Here is a 23,925-nt window from a genome sequence, read left to right as displayed (position 1 = left end):
GATACTTTATGTGGAAACCCAAAAGACTCCACCCCCGAATTACTAGAACTCATACAGCAATTCAGTAATGTGGCAGGATACAAAAATCAATGCACAGAAATGAGTTGCTTTCTTAAGCACTAACAGTGTAACTGTAGAAAGAGAAATTAGAGAATCGACTCCATTTACAATAGCACCAAAATCCATAAGATACCTTGGAATAAACCTAACCAAAGAGGAAAAGGATCTATAGGAACTAGAGAACACTTACGAATGAAATTGAAGAAGACACAAAAAGATGGAAAAACATTCCATGCTCATGGATCAGGAGAATAATCATTGTTAAGATGTCTATGCTACCCAGAGCAATCTGTACCTTCAACGCCATCCCAATCAAAATACCAATGGCATTTTTCAAAGTGCTGGAACAAACAATCCTAAAATTTGTATGGAATCAGAAAAAAACCCGAATCACCGAGGAAATGTGGGAAAAAAACAAAAAAAGCTGGGGGCATCATATTGCCTGATTTCAAGCTATATTACAAAGCTGTGATCACCAAGAAAGCATGTCACTGGCACAAAAACAGACACATAGACCAATGGAACAGAATAGAGAGTCCAAATATGGACCCTCAACTCTATGGTCAACTAATCTTCGACAAATCAGGAAAAAATACCCAATGGAGAAAAAGACAGTCTCTTCAATAAATGGTGCTGGGAAAATTGGACAGCTATATACGGAAGAATGAAACTCGACCATTCTCTAACACCATACACAAAGATAAACTCAAAATGGATGAAAGACCTCAATGTGAGACAGGAATTCATCAAAATCCTAGAGGAGAACATAGGCAGTAACCTCTTCGACATTGGCCACAGCAACGTCTTTCAAGGCATGTCTCCAGAGGCAAGGGAAACAAAAGCGAAAATGAATTTTTGAGACTTCATCAAGATAACAAGCTTCTGCACAGAAAGGAAACAGTCAACAAAACAAAGAGGCAACCCATGAAATGGGAGAAGCTTTTTGCAAATGACACTACAGACAAAGCGCTGATTTCCAAGATCCATAAAGAACTTCTCAAACTCAACACCCACAAACAAGTAAAAAAAATGGGCAGAAGACGTGAACAGACACTTCTCCAAAGAAGACATACAAATGGCAAACAGACACATGAAAAATGTTCATCATCATTAGCCATCAGGGAAATTCAAATCAGAACCACACTGAGATACCACCTTACACCAGTTAGAATGGCAAAAATTGACAAGGCAAGAAAGAAATGTTGGAGAGGTTGTGGAGAAAGGGGAACCCTCTTATAGTGTCGGTGGGAATGCAAGTTGGTACAGCCACTTTGGAAAACAGTGTGGAGGTTCTTCAAGAAATTAAAAATAGGGCTATCCTATGACCCAGCAATTGCACTACTGGGTATTTACCCCAAAGACACAGATGTAGTGAAAAGAAGGGCCATATGCACCCCAGTGTTCATAGCAGCAATGTCCGCAGTAGCCAAACTGTGGAAAGAGCTGAGATGCCCTTCAACAGATGAATGGATAAAGAAGATGTGGTCCATATATACAATGGAAAATTACTCAGCCATCAGCAAGGATGAATATCTAACTTCTGCATCAACATGGATGGGACTGGAGGAGATTATGCTAAGTGAAATAAGTCAAGCAGAGAGTCAACTATCATATGGTTTCACTTATCTGTGGAACCATAAGGAATAGCATGGAGGACATTAGGAGAAGGAAGGGAAAAATGAAGGGGGAAATTGGAAGGGGAGACAACCCTTGAGAGACTATGGACTCTGAGAAACAAACTGAGGGTTTTAGAGGGGGTGGGCTGGGGGGATGGGTTAGCCCAGTCATGGATATTAAGGAGGGCATGTATTGCATGGAGTACTGGGTGTTATACACAAACAGTGAATCATGGAACACTACCAAAAAAAAAAAAAAGGAAAAGAAAAGAAAGGATTCTCTCTCTCTCTCTCTGTTCCCCCCCCCCCCCCGCAAATTAAATAATGTATACCAGGTCCCATCATTGCTCTGAGATAGGTGAGATAGTAGGCAGTTTCTCAGGCATCTCCCAGAATGTTGGAATGTTAAACATATGGTTCACTTTCTTTCCTCCCCAGGTAGGAGAATCTCGGATCTGGGGAATTTTGCCACTCACTCTGTGTTGAGCTAAGGGTGGGGCTTTTGCAGTTGTTTGTGTGCTAGTTCAGAGGGCTATCCTATTCTCACTGGCCTCCAGGCCTAGCATGTGCTGCATATTGTCAGTGCTCTGAGATAAGACAGAAGCCAGTTCCTTGGGCAGCCCCGGAAAAGTTGGAATGTTGGATACATGGTCCATTTCTTTCCCTCACTAGGGAGAAGCTGGGAACTGAGGTTTCCTTCCAGTTGTATGGTACTGTGTTGAGGGGAGGGATTATGGCAAGGGGATGTCCCTAATTTTCCTACTGGCTTTGATGTGTCTGGTTTCATAGTTGCCCAAGGTGCAGAAGTCTCTGAGCTAGTTTCTGGATTTCTCAGAAAGGGAATTTGTGTATTTTTAAATCAGTGTGTTTATGGTGAAAGAAGCGTCCAGTACTTCTTATTCCAGTATTTTACTGGTACCCTGTCATTTATTTTTCATAAATTAGAAAAATAGAAATAAAATACCCCTTTTGAAAACAAAGTGGTTCTTTGAATTGGGTTTTGGAAGTATAGACACACTTCAATACCTTTATCTTACTATTAAAGCAGATACATTCAGTCCTTTTAGAATATTTTTAAGTTTGGAATATTTTTCACTCTGGGATAATTTTCTTCTATTTCTGCATATCAAATATTGCTTTAAAGATTGCCTTCTGTGTTTTTTAAGAGATTGAAGAGGGAAGTACTTTATTTCACTTTTAATTAACATTTTTTATTTTATTTTAGAGAGTGAGAGAGCATGCAAGTGGAGAGGAGGGGGCAAAGGGAGAGGGAGAGAGAGAATCTTAAGTGGGCTCCATGCTCAGTGTGGAGCCCAAGGTGGGGCTCGATCTCATGACTGAGATTATGACCTGAGCCACAATCAAGAGGTGGACGGTTAATGGACTGAGCCACCCAGATGCCCTTGATAACATTTTTAATGTGAAAAAATACTGGATATTGTTTTGGTATGTGTAGCAGAATCCTTCATAGTAGGTAATTCCTGAATTTGTAATATCTATTGAAATGTTTATCTTACAGTTTTCAGAGGTTTTTTTTGAGCTGTTATATGGGCTGTGCTTTTTAAAGTAGTAACTTATTATTTCAGTTAAAATTCTTTCAACTCATATTTTTATGAATTATCTTAGAAGAATATCTTGCTTGTCTCAGCTTGTATTTATATTATTATGAATATGTTGACCTGCTATTGAAGGACATACTTCTGTGTTTGTATCAAATAATTATTTATGTGTGGATATACACACACACAAGCTCACTCATACGTTATATATGTATCTTACACATATATAGATATACACGTATAGACATGGGTCACATATTTATGTTTGTCATATATTCATATTTATAAACATGTATACATGTCTGTCTATATATGTACAATAGGGCAAAATACCTTGGTTTCTTTTTAATTTAGAGTACTCAGAGGTCTTAAAGAATTATGTTGCAATTCTGATAATGGAGTAGGAAGCACCAGGGATTTGTCTCCCCAGATAGACTACAGGGTAAGCAAAAAGGTCCCTGTCCTCCAAATATCAGTGATCTGTGCTCTGGTCACTGAATACTGCTTTTGATCATTAGGTGCATACAGGTGGTCAGCCATTGTTTTGTACCTCTCCCTATTATAGCAAACCCTGCTCCTCTGGCTGAAGTGACTTCCAGGGGACTTAAATATCTGGTAATATTCCTCTCCCACCACCTCCCCACTTCACTTTTTGGTGAGGGAAGCTAGGTACTAAAGACTAGGACTTTTGAAACTGCATATTTGGGGAGAATTAGAAAGTGACTGCACATGCCCAGAAAAATCCTGAGGAGACATTATATTTATGTCTCAGGCTTACCTTAGGTACAGAGAAAGCATTAAAAGTAAAAAACAAAAAAACAAAAAACCAGTAACAAAACAATAACAAAAATAGCAAACTCTGTAGAAGGGGTAGAATCTGATATCCAGAGTTACATTACTAGATTCAGATGCCCATTGTTCAGTAAAAAGGACAGGCATGTAAGAAACTGGAAAGTATGGCCTATTCATAGGAAAAAAATTAGTAGAAACTGTTCCTTAAGAATATCTAATGGCAGACATACTAGACAATGACTTTAAAAGAACTGTCTTAAAGATGCTTAAAGAACTAAGGGAAAGTGTAAGTCAAGAAGGTGATTATGAACAAAATGAAAATATCAGTATAACAATAGAACCCCCCCAAAAAACTAACAAGAAATTTTAGAACTGAAAAATACAACAAAAGTCTAGACAGATTCAAAGGGAGATTTCACAGGCAGAAGAAATAATCAGTGAACCTGAAGTTAGGACAATGGAAATTACCAAAGTTGAGGAACAGAAGAAAAAGATGGATTTAAGAGACCTGGGGGACATGATCAAGAGGACCAACATATGCAACGTGGGAGTCCCAGAAGGAGAAGAGAGAAAGGGGCAGAGAGAACATTTCAAGAAATAGTGGGTGAAAACTTCCCAAATTTGTTGAAATACATAAATATAAATGTCCAAGAAGCTCAGTGAACTTCAAGAAAGATGAACCAGGGAGACCCACACTGAAATATGTTATAATCAAACTTTAAAAAGCCAAAGACATAGAGCAAATCCTGGAAGTAGCGAGAGAGAAGTGAATCATCACATTCAAGGGATCTGCACTAAGATTATGAGCAGATTTCTCATCAGAAACATTGGTCCAGAAGACAGTGTTTGTTACATTGAGAGTGCTATAAAATAATAAAACTGTCACCAAGAATCCTATGTCCAGCAAAACTTTTTCAAAAGTGAGGAAGAAATGAAGACATTCTCAGTTTAACAAAAGTTGAAGGAGTTCATGACCACCAGAACTGCTCTGCAAAAGATGCTCAAGGGAGTCCCACAGGTGAAATGAATGGATATGAGATAGTAACTCAAAGCTTTATGGAGAAATAAAGATCTTAGTAAAGGTAAATATATGGACAATTTCAAAAGCTAGTATTTTTGTAACAGTTGTTTGTAACTATACTTTTTTGTTTCTGCACAGTTTAAGAAATACCTTTAAAGAAAAAAACTATTAGTATACAAGCTAGTATTACTGTAAGGTTAGGTTGTAACTCCAAATCTTGTTTTCTATGTAATTTAGGAGACTAATGCATTTAAAAGAATTATTTTTTTAATTATTTTTTGGTTATAATTTTGTTATATGTAATGTAATTTTGTTATATTAGAGACTGAAGAGAATGGGGACAGAGCTGTGAAGGAGGAGAGTTTTTATATGTTACTGAAGGTGAGCTGGTATAAATTCAAAGTAGAGTGTTATAAACTTAGGTTTTTAAATGTAATCCCCATAGTAACTACAGAGAAAATAGATATAGAATACACACACAAGGAAATGAGAAAAGAATTTAAACATTTCACTACAAAAAGTCAACAAAGAAGACAGTAATGTAGGAAATGAGGGCAAAAAAGGTAGAGGGCATATAGAAAACGATTAGCATAGTCATAGAAGTAAGTCCCTCTTTATCATTAATCACTTTAAATATAAATGGATTAACTTTCCAGTCAAAAGACAGAGATTGCTAGAATGGATCCAAATACATGACCCAACTATATGCTGTCTATAGTAGACTAATTTGTGACCCAAGGACTTAAGCAGGTTGAGAGTGATAGGATGAAAAAAGGTATTCCGTGTAAATAGTAACCAATAGAGAGTAGGAATGGCTATACTAATAACAGACAAAATAGACCTTTATTAAGAAAGATTACAAGAGACAAAAAATGGCATTATATAGTAATAAAGGTTTCAAACAACAAGAAGACATAACATTTATAAAGATTCATGTACCTAATTGCATACTATCAAAATATATGAAGCAAAAACTAACAGGACTGAAGGAAGAAATAGACAGTTCTGTAATAATAGTTGGAGACTTTAGTAGCTTTACCCAGAGTAATGGATAGAACAACCAGATAGAAGATAAAGAAATAAAGGACTTAATGCAGTAAACCAACTAGATCTAAGAGAATATTACAGAATTCTCTATTCCAAAACAACAGAATGTACACATTCTTCTCAAGGGCATATGGGACATTTTCCAGGATATGTTAGGCCACAAATTCTTGTATATTAAGGTATATATCATTCAGTGTATATTCTCTGACCACAGTGGAATGAAGTTAGAAATAAATAAGAGAAGTAAAAGTGGAAAGTTCACAAAATAGTGGAAATTAAACAGTATACTTTATTTTTTATTTTTTTAAGATTTTTATTTTTTTAAGTAATCTCTGCACCTAATGTGGGGCTCAAACCTATAGCCCCGAGATCAAGAGTGTCATGCTCTTCTGACTAAGCCAGCCAGGTGCCCCCAAATGGTATACTTTTAAATAGCTAATGGATTGAAGAAGAAATTACAGGAATTTAATAAAAACTAGAAATGGATGAAAACAAAAACAACATACAGAAAGTTAGGAGATGCAGTGAAAGCAGTGCTGAGTATGAAATTTATAGCTATAAATGCTTACATTAAAAAACAAAGATTTCAGATGAACAGCTTAACTTACAAATTAATGGATTAGAAAAAGTACTACACCCAAAACTAGTAAAATGAAGGAAATAGTAAAGATTAGAGCAGAGATAAATGAAATAGAGACTAGATAAACAATTAGAGGAGAATCATTAAAATCAAGATTTGTTCTTTTAAAAGATCAACAAAATTGCCAAAACTTGAGCTAGCTGAACTAAGAAAAAAGTAAAGAAGACTCAAATTACTGAAATCAGAAATGAAAGTGCAGAGATTACTAATGATTCTATAGGAATAAAAGGAGTATAAGAAAGTACTATGAACAATTGCATGCCAAACATTGGATAATCTAGATGAAATGGACAAATTCCCAGAAACACAAAACCTTAACCAGTACTAAATCATGAAGAAATGGAAAATTTGAATAGACCTATAACTAGTAACGAGATTGAATCAGTAATCAATATCTAACTAAGAATAAAGTCTGACAGCATCCCTGGTAGATTCTACCAACCATGTAAAGATGAATTAATATCAATTCTCAAACTTTCCCAGAAGATTGAATATTTTCTAACTCATTCTTTGAAGTCAGCATAACCCTGATAGAAAGACAGAGACACTCCAAGCAAACTATAGACCAATATCCCTTAAAAACATAGATGCAGAAATCCCCAGCTAAATACTAGCAAACAGAGTTCAGTAGCATTTTAAAAGGATATGCACCATAACCAAGGGAGATTTATTCCTGGAATGCCAGAATGGTTCAGCATATAAAACTTAATCAGTGTAATATGCCATACCTAACAAAAGGAAGGGGAGAAAAAAACCCACATGATCATTTCAATTGATGTGAAAATTTTTTTGAGAGTATTTAACACCCTTTCATGATTAAAATAATGAAATAGGAATGGAAGGAAGCTACATCAACATCATAAAAGCCATATATGAAAAACCCACAACAAACATCATACTCAGTGGTAAAAGACCAAAAGCTTTTTCTGTAAGTTCAGGGACAAGGCAAGGATTCCCACTTTCACTTCTGTTCAACATAGTACTGGAAGTTTGTAGTCAGAGCAAGAAAAAGAAGTAATAGTTATCCACATTAGAGAGGTAGAAGTAAAATTATCTTTGTTTGCAGATGATACGATCTTATGTGTAGGAAACCCTAAAGACTTGAAAAATGGCTGTTTGAACTTAATTAATTCAGCGAAGTATCAGGGTACAGTGTCAACACTCAAAAATTCATTTCTATACACAATGAACAATTTGAAAAGGAAATTATAAAAACAATTCCATTTACAATAACTTGAAGAATAAAAGATTTGGGAATTAACCAAGGAGGTGAAGGACTTACACAGTGATAACTAAAAATTCATTGCTGAAACAAGACATAAAGAAATAGAAAGATCCTATGTTCACTGACTGGAAAACTTAATATTTTAAAAATGTCAGTAGTACCCAAAGTGATCTATAGATTCCATACAATCCCTATGAAAATCCCGGTGACTTTTTTTGTTTGTTTTTTTTGGTAGAAATAGAAAAACTAAACCTAAAATTCATATGCAGTCTTAAAGGACCAGAGTAGCCAAAACAATCTTGAAAAAGAATAAAACTGGAGGACTCACACTTCAGATTTCAAAACTTGCTACACAGCTACAGTAATCAAAACTGTGGTATTAGCATAAAAGACATATAGACCAGACTTGTTAATTAACAAGTCAGGAAACGACAGATGTTGGTGAGGATGTGGAGAAAGGGGAACCTTCCTACACTGTTGGTGGGAATGCAAGCTGGTGCAACCACTCTGGAAAACAGTATGGAGGTTCCTCAAACAGTTGAAAAATAGAGCTACCATACGATCCAGCAATTGCACTACTGGGTATTTACCACAAAGGTACAAATGTAGGGATCCGAAGGGGTACGTGCACCCCAATGTTTATAGCAGCAATGTCCACAATAGCTAAACTGTGGAAAGAGCCAAGATGTCCATGGACAGATGAATGGATAAAGAAGATGTGGTATATATACACAATGGAATATTATGCAGCCATCAAAAGGAATGGGATCTTGCCATTTGCAACGACGTGGATGGAACTGGAGGGTGTTATGCTAAGTGAAATAAGTCAATCAGAGAAAGACATGTATCATATGACCTCACTGAAATGAGGAATTCTTAATCTCAGGCAACAAACTGAGTGTTGCTGGAGTGGTAGGGGGTGGGAGGGATGGGGTGGCTGGGTGATAGACATTGGGTAGGGTATGTGCTATGGTGAGCGCTGTGAATTGGGCAAGACTGTTGAATCACAGATCTGTACTTCTGAAATAATGCAACATATGTTAAGAAAAAAGAAAAGAAGATAGCAGGAGGGGAAGAATGAAGGGGGGTAAATCAGAGGGGGAGACGAACCAGGAGAGACGATGGACTGAAAAACAAACTGAGGGTTCTAGAGGGGAGAAGGGTAGGGGGATGGGTTAGCCTGGTGATGGGTATTAAAGAGGGCACATTCTGCATGAAGCACTGGGTGTTATGCACAAACAATGAATCATGGAACACTACATCAAAAACTAATGATGTAATATATGGTGATTAACATAACAAAAAATAAAGAAAAACTATAATAATACCTCATACTCATTAGGATGGCTACTATCAAAATAACAAATTAACAAATGGTGAAAACGTGAAGAAATTTGAACTCTTGTGCATAGTTGGTAGGAATGTAAATGGTAAGCCATTGTGAAAATGGTATGGTAGTTTCACACACACAAAAAATAAAATTCAGTTACCATATGACCCAGCAGCTCCCTTTCTGGATATATTCCTAAAAGAATTGAAAGCAGGGCCTCAAAAAGGTATTTGTATACCCATGTTCATAGCAGCGTTATTCACAGTAGCTAAAATGTGAAAGCAACCCAAGTGTCCATTGACCAATGAATGGATAAGCAAAATGTGTAGACATAAGAGATTTTGTTCAGTCTTAAAAAGGAAGGAAATTCTGCAATATGCTATAATACTGGATGAACCTTGAGGATGTTATGCTAAGTGAAGTAAACCGGTCACAAGAAGACAAATACTGTATGATTTCACTTGTATGAGGTACTTAGAGTAGTTAGAATCATAAAGACAGAATTTGTAATGGTGGTCACCCAGGACAGGGGTGAGAGGAGAATGGGGAATTAATTGTTTAATAGATACAGAGTTTCAGTTTTACGAAATGAGCTATGGGGATGCTTGGTGGTAGTGGCTGCACAACAATGGGAATGTATTTAATACCAGTGAACTGTACACTTAAAAATGGTTAAGATGGCAAATTTTATGTTATATGCATTTTACCACAATAAAAATAATTGTTTTAAACATTGAGTAAAATTTACTTGGATTTCAAATTATTTTATCTTCTCATTTTCCCAGCATTTGAAAATATTTTAATGGTGTGTGTTAAAGAGTGGCATGGATGTTGACTAGATCAGCATGATATTGTGTATTTGCCTTTTTGTGTGTTACAATCTCATGGTTTTAAAGCTGAAAGCACATTAAGGCTCTTTGATAGCACATTTTAGTCAGTACGGTGTAAGTTTTTCTTAATTGTCTTACTCAAAAGTAAACTAGTTGGGAAATATAATCACTTTATCCAGTCACTTCTCATAGAAAAAATTAGAAATGTCAATAAATTGAACATGATTATAATATTTACTTAATCACCCTATATAGGATTTAGAAGTAGTTATATTATAAAAATAATATAGTTTATATAATTCAGAAATAAAAGTTCTCCTTCTCCATCATCAAACACCCCACTTATACTCTTAGGGTAGCTACTACTATTAACGGTTTCTTAAATTGCCTTCCAGAAATATTCTTTGTGTAGATAAGTATATGTATATGACTGATGGAATTATACACACGTTTCCAGACGTATGTATCCTATTTGTTAAAAAAAGATATACTTTTATAAGGTATTTTGAGTGACTTAAATATGTTCTTTAGCACACACACTGAGGAAAAGTAGATAAATTGATATGAACATTAAAAATGTAACAAAAATATAATTTCATTTCTTTGTTTGAAATCTTATAATTATTCTAGTATAGATTAGGAATAAAATTTCTATAGTGCAGTTTAATAATAGATGAGATTTTAAATCCATATTTTTATGAAAACAAAATATTAATTTGTGTGGAAGATTTTTGCCTTCAATACATGTTCTTATTACCTGTCATACTGAAAATAGTGGGTTATCTTTGGGAGTGGGATTATCTGTGAGTGCTGTATAGGGAGAGTTTTGGGCTTCTCTAATACCATATCGTATGAGTTTTTTTTAAAGCAATGAGCACATTCTACTTTTATAAAAATGCAAGAAAATATTTTTTTCATTGCAATAACTTATTTTTTGTTTCTTGTTGCTTTTTTTTTGTTATTTTATTCTAGTTAACATACAGAGTTCTACTGGTTTCAGATGTACAATTTAGTGATTCAGCAGTTCCATACAACACCCAGTGCTCATCATGATAAGTGCACTCCTTACCCCATCACCTATTTCACCCTTCCCCCCTCCCTCCTTACCTCTGGTAATCATTAGTTTGTTCTCTGTAGTTAAGAGTCTGTTTCTTGGTTTGTCTTTCTCTTATTTTTTTTTCCCTTTCCTTGTTTGTTTTGTTTCTTAAATTGCATGTGAGTGAAATCCTATGGTGTCTTTCTCTGACTTATTTCACTTAGCATTATGCTGTCTAGCTCCATCCATGTCACTGCAAATGGCAAGATTTCGTTCTTTTTGATGACTCAGTAATACTGCATTGTGTGTGTGTATTAAACCACATCTTTATCCATTCATTGATCAGTGGACACTTGGGCTGCTTCCATATCTTGGCTATTATAAATAATGCTGCTATAAACATAGGGGTGCATATATCCCTTTGAATTAGTGTTCTTGTACTTTTTGAGTAAATATCCAGTAGTGCAATTGAAGGATTGTAGGGTAGTTCTATTTTTAACTATTTGAGGAACCTCCATACAGTTTTCCACAGTGGCTACACCACTTTGCATTCCCACCAATGGTGCACGAGGGTTCCTTTTTCTCCACATCCTTGTCAGTACATGATGTTTCTTGTGTTTTTGATTTTAGCCATTCTGACAGGTGTGAGGTGGTATCTCATTGTAGGTTTGATTTGCATTTCCCTAATGCTGTGATGATGAGCATCTTTTCGTGTGTCTGTTGGCCGTCTGTATGTATTCTTTGAAGAAATAAATCTCTGTTCATGTCTTCTGCCCATTTTTAATTGGATTATTTGTTTTTTGGATGTTGAATTTTAGAAGTTCTTTTTACATTTTGGATACTAGCCTTTTATCAGATATGTCATTTGCAAATAATGATAGAAAATAGTTTTAAAACGTAATGATTTAAATTTTAAAAAATGTTCTCATAACTAAGCTCTTTTTTTTTTTTAAATTCTGGTTTTAGGCTTGTGTGGATGTCAGAGCCAGTTCAGTGTTTTGGCAGCAGATGGAATTTGCAGATAGCCTACAAGGCCATCCCAAGTTGCCAGAATGGTTATCCACACACCCTTCTCATGGAAATCGAGCTGAGCACTTGGATAGACTCATACCTCAGGTTAGCTAACGCTGTATAAGGCAAGACATTGTTTTTACTGTATCATTTATTTATTTATTTATTTTTAAAGATTTTATTTATCTATTTGAGAGAGAGAATGAGAGAGAGAGAGCATGAGAGGGGGGAGGGTCAGAGGGAGAAGCAGACTCCCTGCTGAGCAGGGAGCCCGATGTGGGACTCGATCCTGGGACTCCAGGATCACGACCCGAGCCGAAGGCAGTCGCTTAACCAACATTTATTTTTAATGTAGTTGCTTCTTGTGCTTGGAAAAAGAGAGTTCTAGTCTAGCCTATCAAATGTTTTGATCACTATAATTATGGATTCTTGGTTTTTAAAGGATTTGACTGAAAAGTAAAAATCCTGCTTGTCCACAAGTCTTGGGGAATAAATTGCTGTTTCGTTGACTTTTCTTGATGGTGAAAGTTTAACCTTTTTAGAATCATACCTTTTAATTTTAACTGATTTGGCAAAAGTCTAAAACTCAAAGTATGTATTTTTCATACATATTGATCATAATTTAGTCTTTTCTTGGTGATTTAACCTTTGTTAAAAAGCTTGTTAAAAATATCAGTTGGCGGAGCAAGATGGTGGAGGGGTAGGAGACCTGGATTTCGTCTGGTCTCAGGAATTCACCTGAATAGAGATCAAACCATTCTGAACACCTACGAACTCAACAGGAGATTGAAGATAAGAATAGTAACAACACTCTGAACAGAAAAGCGACCACTTTCTGGAAGGTAGGACGTGCGGAGAAGTGAATCCGAGGCGATATTCGGGAGGATAGACGGCGGGGGAGGGGACCTCCATCGGCCGCTTCTGGCAAGTGATAGAGCCGCGGAGCACAAAATTGGAACTTTTAGAAGTCGGCTCCACTGAGGGATGTCGTTCCAGTGGCTAAGCTGGGGGTGGAACCCTCGCGGGACAGTGTGGTCTCAGGACCCTCTGGGTCACAGAAAGACCGGGGGTGTCTGAGTGTGGCAGAGCTCCCAGGTATCGGAGCGGGGAAGCTGGCTGCAGAGACGGAGCCGAGGCGCAGGCTCTCAGCTCGGGGTTGCCATAAACTGTGATCCGCGGTCCAGTCAGGCCACTGCTCCTCCAGCAGGGACCCAACAAGCAGCAGGGCTGGGGAGACTCCCCTTCCTCCCCCGGGAGGAGCGGCGCGGGAGCGCACCGCAGAGATCTGCTGGGTTTGGAGACTCCACACGGGGTCGGGTGCCAGACATAGAAACGCCCCATCACAGACCGGGTGAGCACGGAGTGCGGCCGGAGACCAGGGAGACGGGAGTGACTGCTTTTCTCTGGGGGCGCACTGAGGAGTGGGGCCCCGAGTTCTCAGCTCCTCCGGGCAGAGATTGGGAGGCCACCATTTTCACCCTGGTCCTCCAAAGCTGTACCGAGAGCTTGCAGGGAACAAAAGCTCCTGAGAGCAAACCGGAGCAGCTTGCTTAGCACGGACTCACAAGGGCGGGGCAATTGCGCCTCCGGCAAAGACATTTGGAAACCACAGCAACAGGCCCCTCCCCCAGAAGATCAGCAGGAACAGCTAGCAAGCCAAGACCAAGTTTACCGATCAAGGAGAACTCCAGTGCTAGGGGAATACTGCACATAGAATTCATGGCTTTTTTACCATAATTCATTAGTTTTTCAAAGTTAATTTTTTAACTGTTTTTTTTGAATTTTTCTTTTTCCCTTTTTCAAACATCTTATTAATCCCTTTTTAAAAAAAACTTTTTATTTTTCATTTTTAGAGTCATATTTTTATCCCTTCATAGTAGTTACCCTTATTTTTGGCATATATATATAAGTTGTTCTCTCTTTAAAATTTTGAGATACAATTTCTTCTAACAGATCAAAATATACCCTAAATCACTAGTGTATGGCTTTGTTCTATTCTCCTGCCTGATCACATTCTCTCCCTTTTTTTTCTTTTTTTTCGTTTTTCTTTTTCTTTTTAAATCTTCTTTCTTTTTAAAAACAACTTCTATCTTATCAATTCCTTTTATAAAATCTTTTATAATTTTCATCTTTACAGTCATCTTCAATCCCTTCATTGTATCAACCCTTATTTTGTACACATATAAGTCTTTCTTCCCTTAAAATTTTAGCAGGCACTTTCTTCTAACAGACCAAAATATGCCCAAAAGCTAGTGTGTGGCACTGATCTATGCACTAGCCTGATCATATTTGATCATATACTGTTTTTTTTTGTTTTGTTCTGTTTTTATTTGTTTTTATCTTTTTCTTTTTCCTTTTTTTTTTCCCTTCTTTCTTTCCCTTTCTTGTCCCCTGGTTTCACGTCTTTTCTGATTTGTATAGAGTATATTTGCTAGAGACGTTGTTAACCTGTTAGCATTCTGTTCTCTCATTCATCTATTCTCCTCTGGACACAATGACAAGAGGAAAAAAATCACCTCAGCAAAAAGAACAAGAGGTAGTACCGTCTGCCAGGGACCTACTCAATACTCACATTAGTACGATGTCGGACCTAGAGTTCAAAATCATGACTTTAAAGATGCTAGCTGGGCTTGAAAAAAGTGTGGAAGTTATTAGAGAAACCCTTTCTAGAGAAATAAAAGAACTAAAATCTAACCAAGTCGAAATCAAAAAGGCTATTAATGAGGTGCAATCAAAAATGGGGGCACTAACTGCTAGGATTAATAAGGCAGAAGAAAGAATCAGCGATATAGAAGACCAAATGATGGAAAATAAAGAGGTTGAGAAGAGAGAGAAACAACTACAGGATCACGAGGGCAGAATTCGAGAGATAAGCATGCGATAAGACGAAACAACATTAGAATAATTGGGATCCCAGAAGAAGAAGAAAGAGAGAGAGGGGCAGAAGGTATATTGGAGCAAATAATAGCAGAGAACTTCCCTAATTTGGGGAAGGAAACAGGCATCCAAATCCAGGAGGCACAGAGAACCCCTCTCAAAATCAATAAAAATAGGTCAACACCCCGACATCTAATAGTAAAACTTACGAGTCTCAGAGACAAAGAGAAAATCCTGAAAGCAGCTCGGGAGAAGAGATATGTAACCTACAATGGTAGAAACATTAGATTGGCAACAGACCTATCCACAGAGACCTGGCAGGCCAGAAAGGACTGGCATGATATCTTCAGAGCACTAAACGAGAAAAATATGCAGCCAAGAATACTTTATCTAGCTAGGCTCTCATTGAAAATAGAAGGAGAGATAAAAAGCTTCCAGGACAAAAAAAAACTAAAGGAATTTACAAACACAAAACCAGCCCTACAAGATATATTGAAAGGGGTCCTCTAAGCAAAAAGGGAGCCTAAAAGCACCATAGATCAGAAAGGAACACAGATAATATACAGTAACAGTCACCTTACAGGCAATACAATGGCACTAAATTCATACCTTTCAGTAGTTACCCTGAATGTAAATGGGCTCAATGCCCCAATCAAAAGACACAGGCTATCAGATTGGATTAAAAAACAAGACCCATCGATATGCTGTCTGCAAGAGACTCATTTTAGACCCAAAGACACCCCCACATTGAAAGTGAAGGGGTGGAAAACCATTTACCATGCTCATGGACACCAAAAGAAAGCTGGGGTGGCAATCCTTATATCAGACAAATTAGATTTTAAAACAAAGACTATAATAAGAGATGAAGAAGGACACTATATCCTACTTAAAGGGTCTATCCAACAAGAAGATCTAACAATTGTAAATATCTATGCCCCTAACGTGGGAGCAGCCAATTATATAAGGCAATTAATAACAAAAGCGAAGAAACACATTGACAGCAATACAATAATAGTGGGGGACTTTAACACCCCCCTAATTGAAATGGACAGATCATCTAAGCAATAGATCAACAAGGAAATAAAGACTTTAAATGACACACTGGACCAAATGGACTTCACAGACATATTCAGAACATTCCATCCCAAAGCGACGGAATACACATTCTTCTCTAGTGCCCATGGAACATTCTCCAGAATTGATCACATCCTAGGTCACAAATCAGGTCTCAACCGGTACCAAAAGATTGGGATTATTCCCTGCATATTTTCAGACCACAATGCTTTGAAACTAGAACTCAATCACAAGAGGAAAGTCGGAAAGAACTCAAATACATGGAGGCTAAAGAGCATCCTACTAAAGAATGAATGGGTCAACCAGGAAATTAGAGAAGAATTAAAAAAACTCATGGAAACCAATGAAAATGAAAACACAAGTGTTCCAAATCTTTGGGATACAGCAAAGGCAGTCCTGAGAGGAAAGTATATAGCAATCCAAGCCTTTCTCAAGAAACAAGAAAGGTCTCAAATACACAACCTAAGCCTACACCTAAAGGAGCTGGAGAAAGAACAGGAAATAAAGCCTAAACCCAGCAGGAGAAGAGAAATACTAAAGATCAGAGCAGAAATCAATGAAATAGAAACCAAAAGAACAGTAGAACAGATCAACAAAACTAGGAGCTGGTTCTTTGAAAGAATTAACAAGATTGATAAATCTTTGGCCAGACTTTTCAAAAAGAAAAGAGAAAGGACCCAAATCAACAAAATCATGAATGAAGGAGGAGAGATCACAACCAACACCAAAGAAATACAAACAATTCTAAGAACATATTATGAGCAACTCTATGCCAGCAAATTAGATAACCTGGAAGAAATGGGTGCATTCCTAGAGATGTATCAACTACCAAAATTGAGCCGGGAAGAAATAGAAAACCTGAACAGACCTATAACCACTAAGGAAATTGAAGCAGTCATCAAAAATCTCCCAACAAACAAAAGGCCCAGGGCCAGATGGCTTCCCAGGGGAATTCTATGAGACATTTAAAGAAGAATTAATACCTATTCTCCTGAAACTGTTCCAAAAAATAGAAATGGAAGGAAAACTTCCAAACTCATTTTATGAGGCCAGCATTACCTTGATCCCAAAACCAGACAAAGACCCCATCAAAAAGGAGAATTACAGACTAATATCCTTGATGAACATGGATGCAAAAATTCTCACCAAAATTCTAGCCAATAGGATCCAACAGTACATTAAAAGGATTATTCACCACCACCAAATGGGATTTATCTCTGGGCTGCAAGGATGGTTCAACATCCGCAAATCAATCAACGTGATACAATACATTAACAAAAGAAAGAACAAGAATCATATGATCCTCTCAATAGTTGCAGAAAAAGCATTTGACAAAGTACAGCATCCCTTCTTGATCAAAACTCTTCAGAGTATAGGGATAGAGGGTACATACCTCAATATCATAAGAGCCATCTATGAAAAACCTACAGCCAATATCATTCTCAATGGGGAAAAGCTGAGAGCTTTTCCCCTAAGGTCAGGAACGCGGCAGGGATGTCCACTATCACCACTGCTATTCAACATAGTATTAGAAGTCCTAGCCACAGCAATCAGACAACAAAAAGAAATCAAAGGCATCCAAATCGGCAAGGAGGAAGTCAAACTCTCACTCTTTGCAGATGATATGATACTGTATGTGGAAAACCCAAAAGACTCCACCCCCAAACTGCTAGAACTCATACAGGAATTCAGTAAAGTAGCAGGATATAAAACAAATGCACAGAAATCAGTGGCATTCCTATGCACCAACAACAAGACAGAAGAGAGACAAATCAAGGAGTCGATCCCATTTACAGTTGCACCCAAAACCATAAGATACCTAGGAATAAATTTAACCAAAAAGGCAAAGGATCTGTACTCAGAAAACTATAAAATACTCATGAAAGAAATTGAAGAAGACACAAAGAAATGGAAAAACGTTCCATGCTCATGGATTGGAAGAACAAACATTGTGAAGATGTCAGTACTACCTAGAGCAATCTACACATTCAATGCAATCCCCATCAAAATACCATCCACCTTTTTCAAGGAAATGGAACAAATAATCCTAAAATTTGTATGGAACCAGAAGAGACCTCGAATAGCCAGAGGAATATTGAAAAAGAAAACCAAAGCTGGCGGCATCACAATTCCGGACTTCCAGCTCTATTACAAAGCTGTCATCATCAAGACAGTATGGTACTGGCACAAAAACAGACACATCGATTGATGGAACAGAATCGAGAGCCCAGAAATGGACCCTCAACTCGATGGTCAACTCATCTTTGACAAAGCAGGAAAGAATGTCCAATGGAAAAAAGACAGTCTCTTCAACAAATGGTGTTGGGAAAATTGGACAGCCACCTGCAGAAGAATGAAACTGGGCCATTTCCTTACATCACACACAAAAATAGACTCCAAATGTTTGAAAGATCTAAACGTGAGACAGGAGTCCATCAAAATCCTAAAGGAGAACACAGGCAGCAACCTCTTCGACCTCAGCCACAGCAACTTCTTCCTAGAAACATTGCCAAAGGCAAGGGAAGCCAGGGCAAAAATGAACTATTGGGATTTCATCAAGATAAAAATTTTTTGCACGGCAAAAGAAACAGTCCACAAAACCAAAAGACAACCGACAGAATGGGAGAAAATATTTGCAAATGACGTATCAGATAAAGGGCTAGTATCCAAAATCTATAAAGAACTTATCAAACTCAACACCCAAAGAACAAATAATCCAATTAAGAAACGGGCAGAAGACATGAGCAGACATTTTTCCAAAGAAGACATCCAAATGGCCAAGAGACACATGAAAAAGTGCTCCACATCGCTGGGCATCAGGGAAATCCAAATCAAAACCTCAATGAGATACCACCTCACACCAGTCGGAATGGCTAAAATTAACAAGTCAGGAAACGACAGATGTTGGTGGGGATGTAGAGAAAGGGGAACCCTCCTACACTGTTGGTGGGAATGCAAGCTGGTGCAGCCACTCTGGAAAACAGTATGGAGGTTCCTCAAACAGTTGAAAATAGAGCTACCATACGATCCAGCAATTGCACTACTGGGTATTTACCACAAAGGTACAAATGTAGGGATCCGAAGGGGTACGTGCACCCCAATGTTTATAGCAGCAATGTCCACAATAGCCAAACTGTGGAAAGAGCCAAGATGTCCATGGACAGATGAATGGATAAAGAAGATGTGGTATATATACACAATGGAATATTATGCAGCCATCAAAAGGAATGAGATCTTGCCATTTGCAATGACGTGGATGGAACTGGAGGGTGTTATGCTGAGTGAAATAAGTCAATCAGAGAAAGACATGTATCATATGACCTCACTGATATGAGGAATTCTTAATCTCAGGAAACAAACTGAGAGTTGTTGGAGTGGTGGGGGGTGGGAAGGATTGGGTGGCTGGGTGATAGACATTGGGGAGGGTATGTGCTATGGTGGGCACTGTGAATTGTACAAGACTGATGAATCACGGATCTGTACTTCTGAAACAAATAATGCAATATATGTTAAGAAAAAAAAAGATAACAGGAGGCGAAGAATGAAGGGGAGTAAGTCAGAGGGGGAGATGAACCATGAGAGACGATGGACTCTGAAAAACAAACTGAGGGTTCTATAGGGGAGGGGGATGGGGAGATGGGTTAGCCTGGTGATGGGTATTACAGAGGGCACATTCTGCGTGGAGCACTGGGTGTTATGCACAAACAATGAATCATGGAACACTACATCAAAAACCAATGATGTAATGTATGGTGATTAAAATAAAAATTATTAAAAAATATCAGTTAATGAACTGTGCAAAATTTTTGGGTCAATTATTAATTTCGATAATGATGCTGGAATTTGTTTTCTTAGAAAAAAATCTCTTTGTATTATTTTGCTTTTTGGTTATTTATTTATAAAGCATGTGCTGTGTGGCATTCTTTCTTTTTTGGTAGAATTTAATGGATCAAGTTAAAAAGCAGCTTTCTCTCAAGTAGTTTTTACTATGTTCTGAAAATCTTTTGACTTCATTCAAAATGTTTTCTGTAGTTATCACATCAGTACAAGATGGATGTCAGGCATGTCTAAGCCAGGCTACATCTCTCTTTATTTCACTTGAATTAAATTAGTTGATTGGTTATAAAAGCAGAATATTCTTTAGGAATTTAAGATTTGGTATTGGTCTGTTTGCTAATGGATAAAAAGGGATCCAGGTGTATTATAAAAGTTATCTTTCAGTATGACTTCAAATTCAGCTTAAGATACACTGGGTTCCTATTATAAGAAAGAAATGATGCTAGTAAGTACAGGGGTACAAAGAGAAATAAGACATGGTTCTTGATAATTTCATGCTAAGATAAGTACAGATTGATTCTTAATACAACAGGGAATATGACTTATAAGAAAAGTAAAAATGTAGTCGTATGCAATTTGAAGGAATAATAGCCGGCATCTAGTTTGGAATGAGAAACAATCGCAAGATTCCTTCATTTGTTTATGTGATCAGTATTTGTTTATACTCATTTCTAATCTACTATTCTGTATCATGTGGCCGGGTGAGCAAGGACAAAACAAAACAGTTTTTGCTTTTTTGGAGCTAACATTTTAATGAGATAATTCAAATAATAAACAAACAAACATATATGTAGTATGTCAAGTAGTGATAAGCATGAGGGGGAAATATAGAGCAGGTTAAAAGTAGTAGAGAGGGCTGGGCAGCCGAGAAGGTTTACTAGACTGTGTTAATGTGTCAAGGAGAGCCTCACTGAATAGAATCTGGAAAAGCCCTGGAGCAAATCCTGTGAATATATGGAGGGAGTCTTTTAGGCTGAGGAAGTAGCAAGTGCACAGGACCTAGAGTGAGAGTATGTTTGATGTGTCCAGAGAATAGCCAGGAAGACATGGAGGTGGAATGGAGTAAGGGAGGAGGGGAGAATGGTTGAGATGTAGAGGGACCAGACCATGAAGGGTCTTCTAAACCATTGTAAGGTCTTTTATTTCAAGTGATGAGGGAAGCTAGTTCCGTCATCACTCAGTCTGGTGTGAACAGCAGAGGAGTGAATTGACCGGACTCATGTGTTTTATAGTGAGCACTGGGGCTCCTCTGTGGAGAGTGGACTGTAGTGGGGCAAGGGTGGAATCAGGGAGACTATTTAGGAGGCTCTTGCAAAAATCCTAGTAAAACATTATGGAGACAGAAGAGAGTGAGAGAAGTGGTCAGATTTTGGATATATTTTGAAAGGAATGATAACAGAATTTGTCGACAGCTTCGGCATACTTTGTACCTTTCATGAGCATTGGGGATAGCTAGACGTGGGTTCTTCAGACCTTCCCTAAATATATTTCATTTATACTCCTCTAATTTGAAGAAAAAAATATTTGAGAAAGAAATAACCATGAAATTTACTTGATATAATTTATAGTAATCATTCGTCTTAAAAGGGCAACATGGGACTGGGATTACATTGTGTTAGTAATTGATGTGTATGGAAGCTCACTGGCTCTGAGAGTCTTCTCAGTGATACCTACGACCCAGGGGCCTTCTACTGCCCTGGCAAGTTTAGCCTATCTCGTAAGTCCTAATAATCACATGGTTTTCTTCTAGAATTTCCTTTCTTTGCATTTTTGCTCAGTGAAATTCTAAAAATATGTGACTTGCTTAAGCTGGATAATGAATTCTAGTCACCTTTCATCTGAAGCTTGTCCTAAATTCTGTAAAAAATGTGCTTTAGAGAAGTCTTTAAAATAATAATGAATTGATTAGTGAGTATGAGGAAAAGTGGTTGGAAAAACAAATATGTTATTTGGGAACCAATGATGAAAAACACTGGGAGATTTTTTTTTTTCTTCTAAAAATAAACTATCCTAGTTCAGAAACTTAATTTGAAAACCTCGTATAATTTCTTACATTTTCCCCCCAAGTGATTAAATTCAATTTGAAAGCAATAAAACTCTACTACAATATTGGGAATAATTCAGTGGTTGAAGTGAAGCTGATAGTGCAAGAGTATACTGTTAATTAGAATGTCAAGTAGTGATAAGCATGAGGGGGATTGGAATTCCCTACCATTCTAATTTCTATAATGAAACAAAGTGATTCCTCAGGCAATATATAGAATTATGTGAGTCTATAGACTACTACTAAGGACTACTTTTTTGGTTGTTGTAGTTAAATTTTATTTAAGGTTTTTTTTCCCTCCACTTACGTGAATACAGTGTTATATTCTACCTAAAGCTCTTGACAGTATGCCTGAATTGATGTACATCTCAAAGGTTGTTGAGAATATAGCACCAGAACACAGAGAAATCTAGGCAAGAGATGAGGATTTCAGAGTCACCTGAAAAAGGTGATAGTTGAAGCAGAGTAGATGAGTTCACTTAGGAAGTAAACAGAGAAAAAGATCCTGGACAGAGGTAACAGTATAATGTTCTTTACATATTTAATCAGTAGGAAGAAGATTGAGCCTGTAGTAAATCAGATTTATAGGAGGAGAAAAGATCAAGAAAATCAGGAAAGTAAGATTCTTTGGTTCTATGATAAATCTTGATAATTTTGATTTTTTTAAAAAACTTATTGAAGATTGTGTATTTTTTATTTCTTACTGGATTCCCTGAATATCATCAAAGAAATGTATTATTTCGTACCATAGCATATCAAGATTTAAGGTATTTTACATCTATACTTGGTGCATTCAACAAATATTTATTGATCATGTGTTATGCCAGACCGTAGGTGTTACAAGTGTTGTGAACAAAATACACAAAAATCCCTGTCCTCATGAAGCTTATGCAGTAAAGGGAGACAGACAGTAAATAGCATTAATTAGTAATGTATAGAATAGATCACTAATATATTGTATACTAGTCAGTAATGAGTGTTAATGAGGAAAATAAAGGAAGAATAATGTGTTAGCTTGGGGTGCTATAGCAAAATACCAGAGACTGGGTGGCTTAAGCAACAGAAATTTATTTTTTCAGAGCTCTGAAGGGTAGAAGTCCAAGGTCAAGGTTCTGGCTTAAGCAGTAGCAATTAATTTTTTCATAATTCTGAATGCTAGAAGTCTAGTAATTTTCTGGCAGATTCAGTTTCTGGTGAGGTCTTTCTGGCTTGCAGATGGCTGTCTTCTAAAACATTGTGTCCTCACCTGGTGGAGAGAGTGAGTGTGTTGGTGTCTCTTCCTTTTCTTACTAAACTGATAAGAACAGATACTACACTTGGCCTTTTCTTATAAGGGCATGTTAATCTTTTCATGAGGGCTCCACCCTCATAACCTCTTCTAAACCTAAATTACCTCCCAAAACCCCATCTCCAAATACTGTCATCACATTGGAGGTTAAGGCTTCAACCTAAGAATCTGGGGTAGGGGGGAACAGTCCAGTCCATAGTGGGTAGGTAATGTGTGAGCAGAGGTGGTCAAGGTCCTGGAACAGCTGTTTGAAATGGCGTTAGTCAGAGAAGGTTTCATTGAGAAGATGGTATTTGAAGGAAGAATGAAATAAATGAAAGAATGAGCCATGTGACTTCCTAGGCGAACACCCTTCCAGGCAGAAGAAATAGTAAGTACCAGGCCTTGAGGTCGGAGTGAGCCTGGTGTATTTGACAGCAAGGAGACCAATGTAGCTGGATGAGGTAAGCAACGGAAAGTGGAGAGTGTGGGTTTTGAAGCCAGGGTAAGGACTTTGGCTTTTGGTCACAGATGGGACACCAGTGGAAAGTTTGGAGCAGAGCACTAGAGGAGTAACAGGATTGACTTATGTTTGGAGAGGATGTGATCTATAGCTCCTCTAAAAAGCACTAAAATCATCTAATTTTGAAGTATTTTAA

The 23,925-nt window shown here is 37.4% G+C and overlaps 1 protein-coding gene across 3 annotated transcripts in view; it reads left to right on the top strand.

Moving 5' to 3' along the window:
• Positions 1-23,925, top strand: part of OMA1 (OMA1 zinc metallopeptidase) — an 87,672-nt gene that overhangs the window by 46,549 nt on the left and 17,198 nt on the right. For 2 of the 3 annotated variants that reach the window (XM_027613134.1, XM_027613144.1), the window contains exon 8: positions 12,123-12,272. In XM_027613134.1, coding sequence (XP_027468935.1) covers positions 12,123-12,272 — 150 coding nt within the window. Of the gene's footprint in view, positions 1-12,122; positions 12,293-23,925 lie in introns of all 3 variants that reach the window. The other variant, XM_027613126.1, reaches the window with a different exon arrangement.

This window comes from Zalophus californianus, chromosome 4, assembly GCF_009762305.2.
Source record: "Zalophus californianus isolate mZalCal1 chromosome 4, mZalCal1.pri.v2, whole genome shotgun sequence".
Classification (NCBI taxonomy): Eukaryota; Metazoa; Chordata; class Mammalia; order Carnivora; family Otariidae; genus Zalophus; species Zalophus californianus.
The sequence above is the reverse complement of the archived record's forward strand: the minus strand, read 5'-3'. Positions and strand labels throughout refer to the sequence as shown.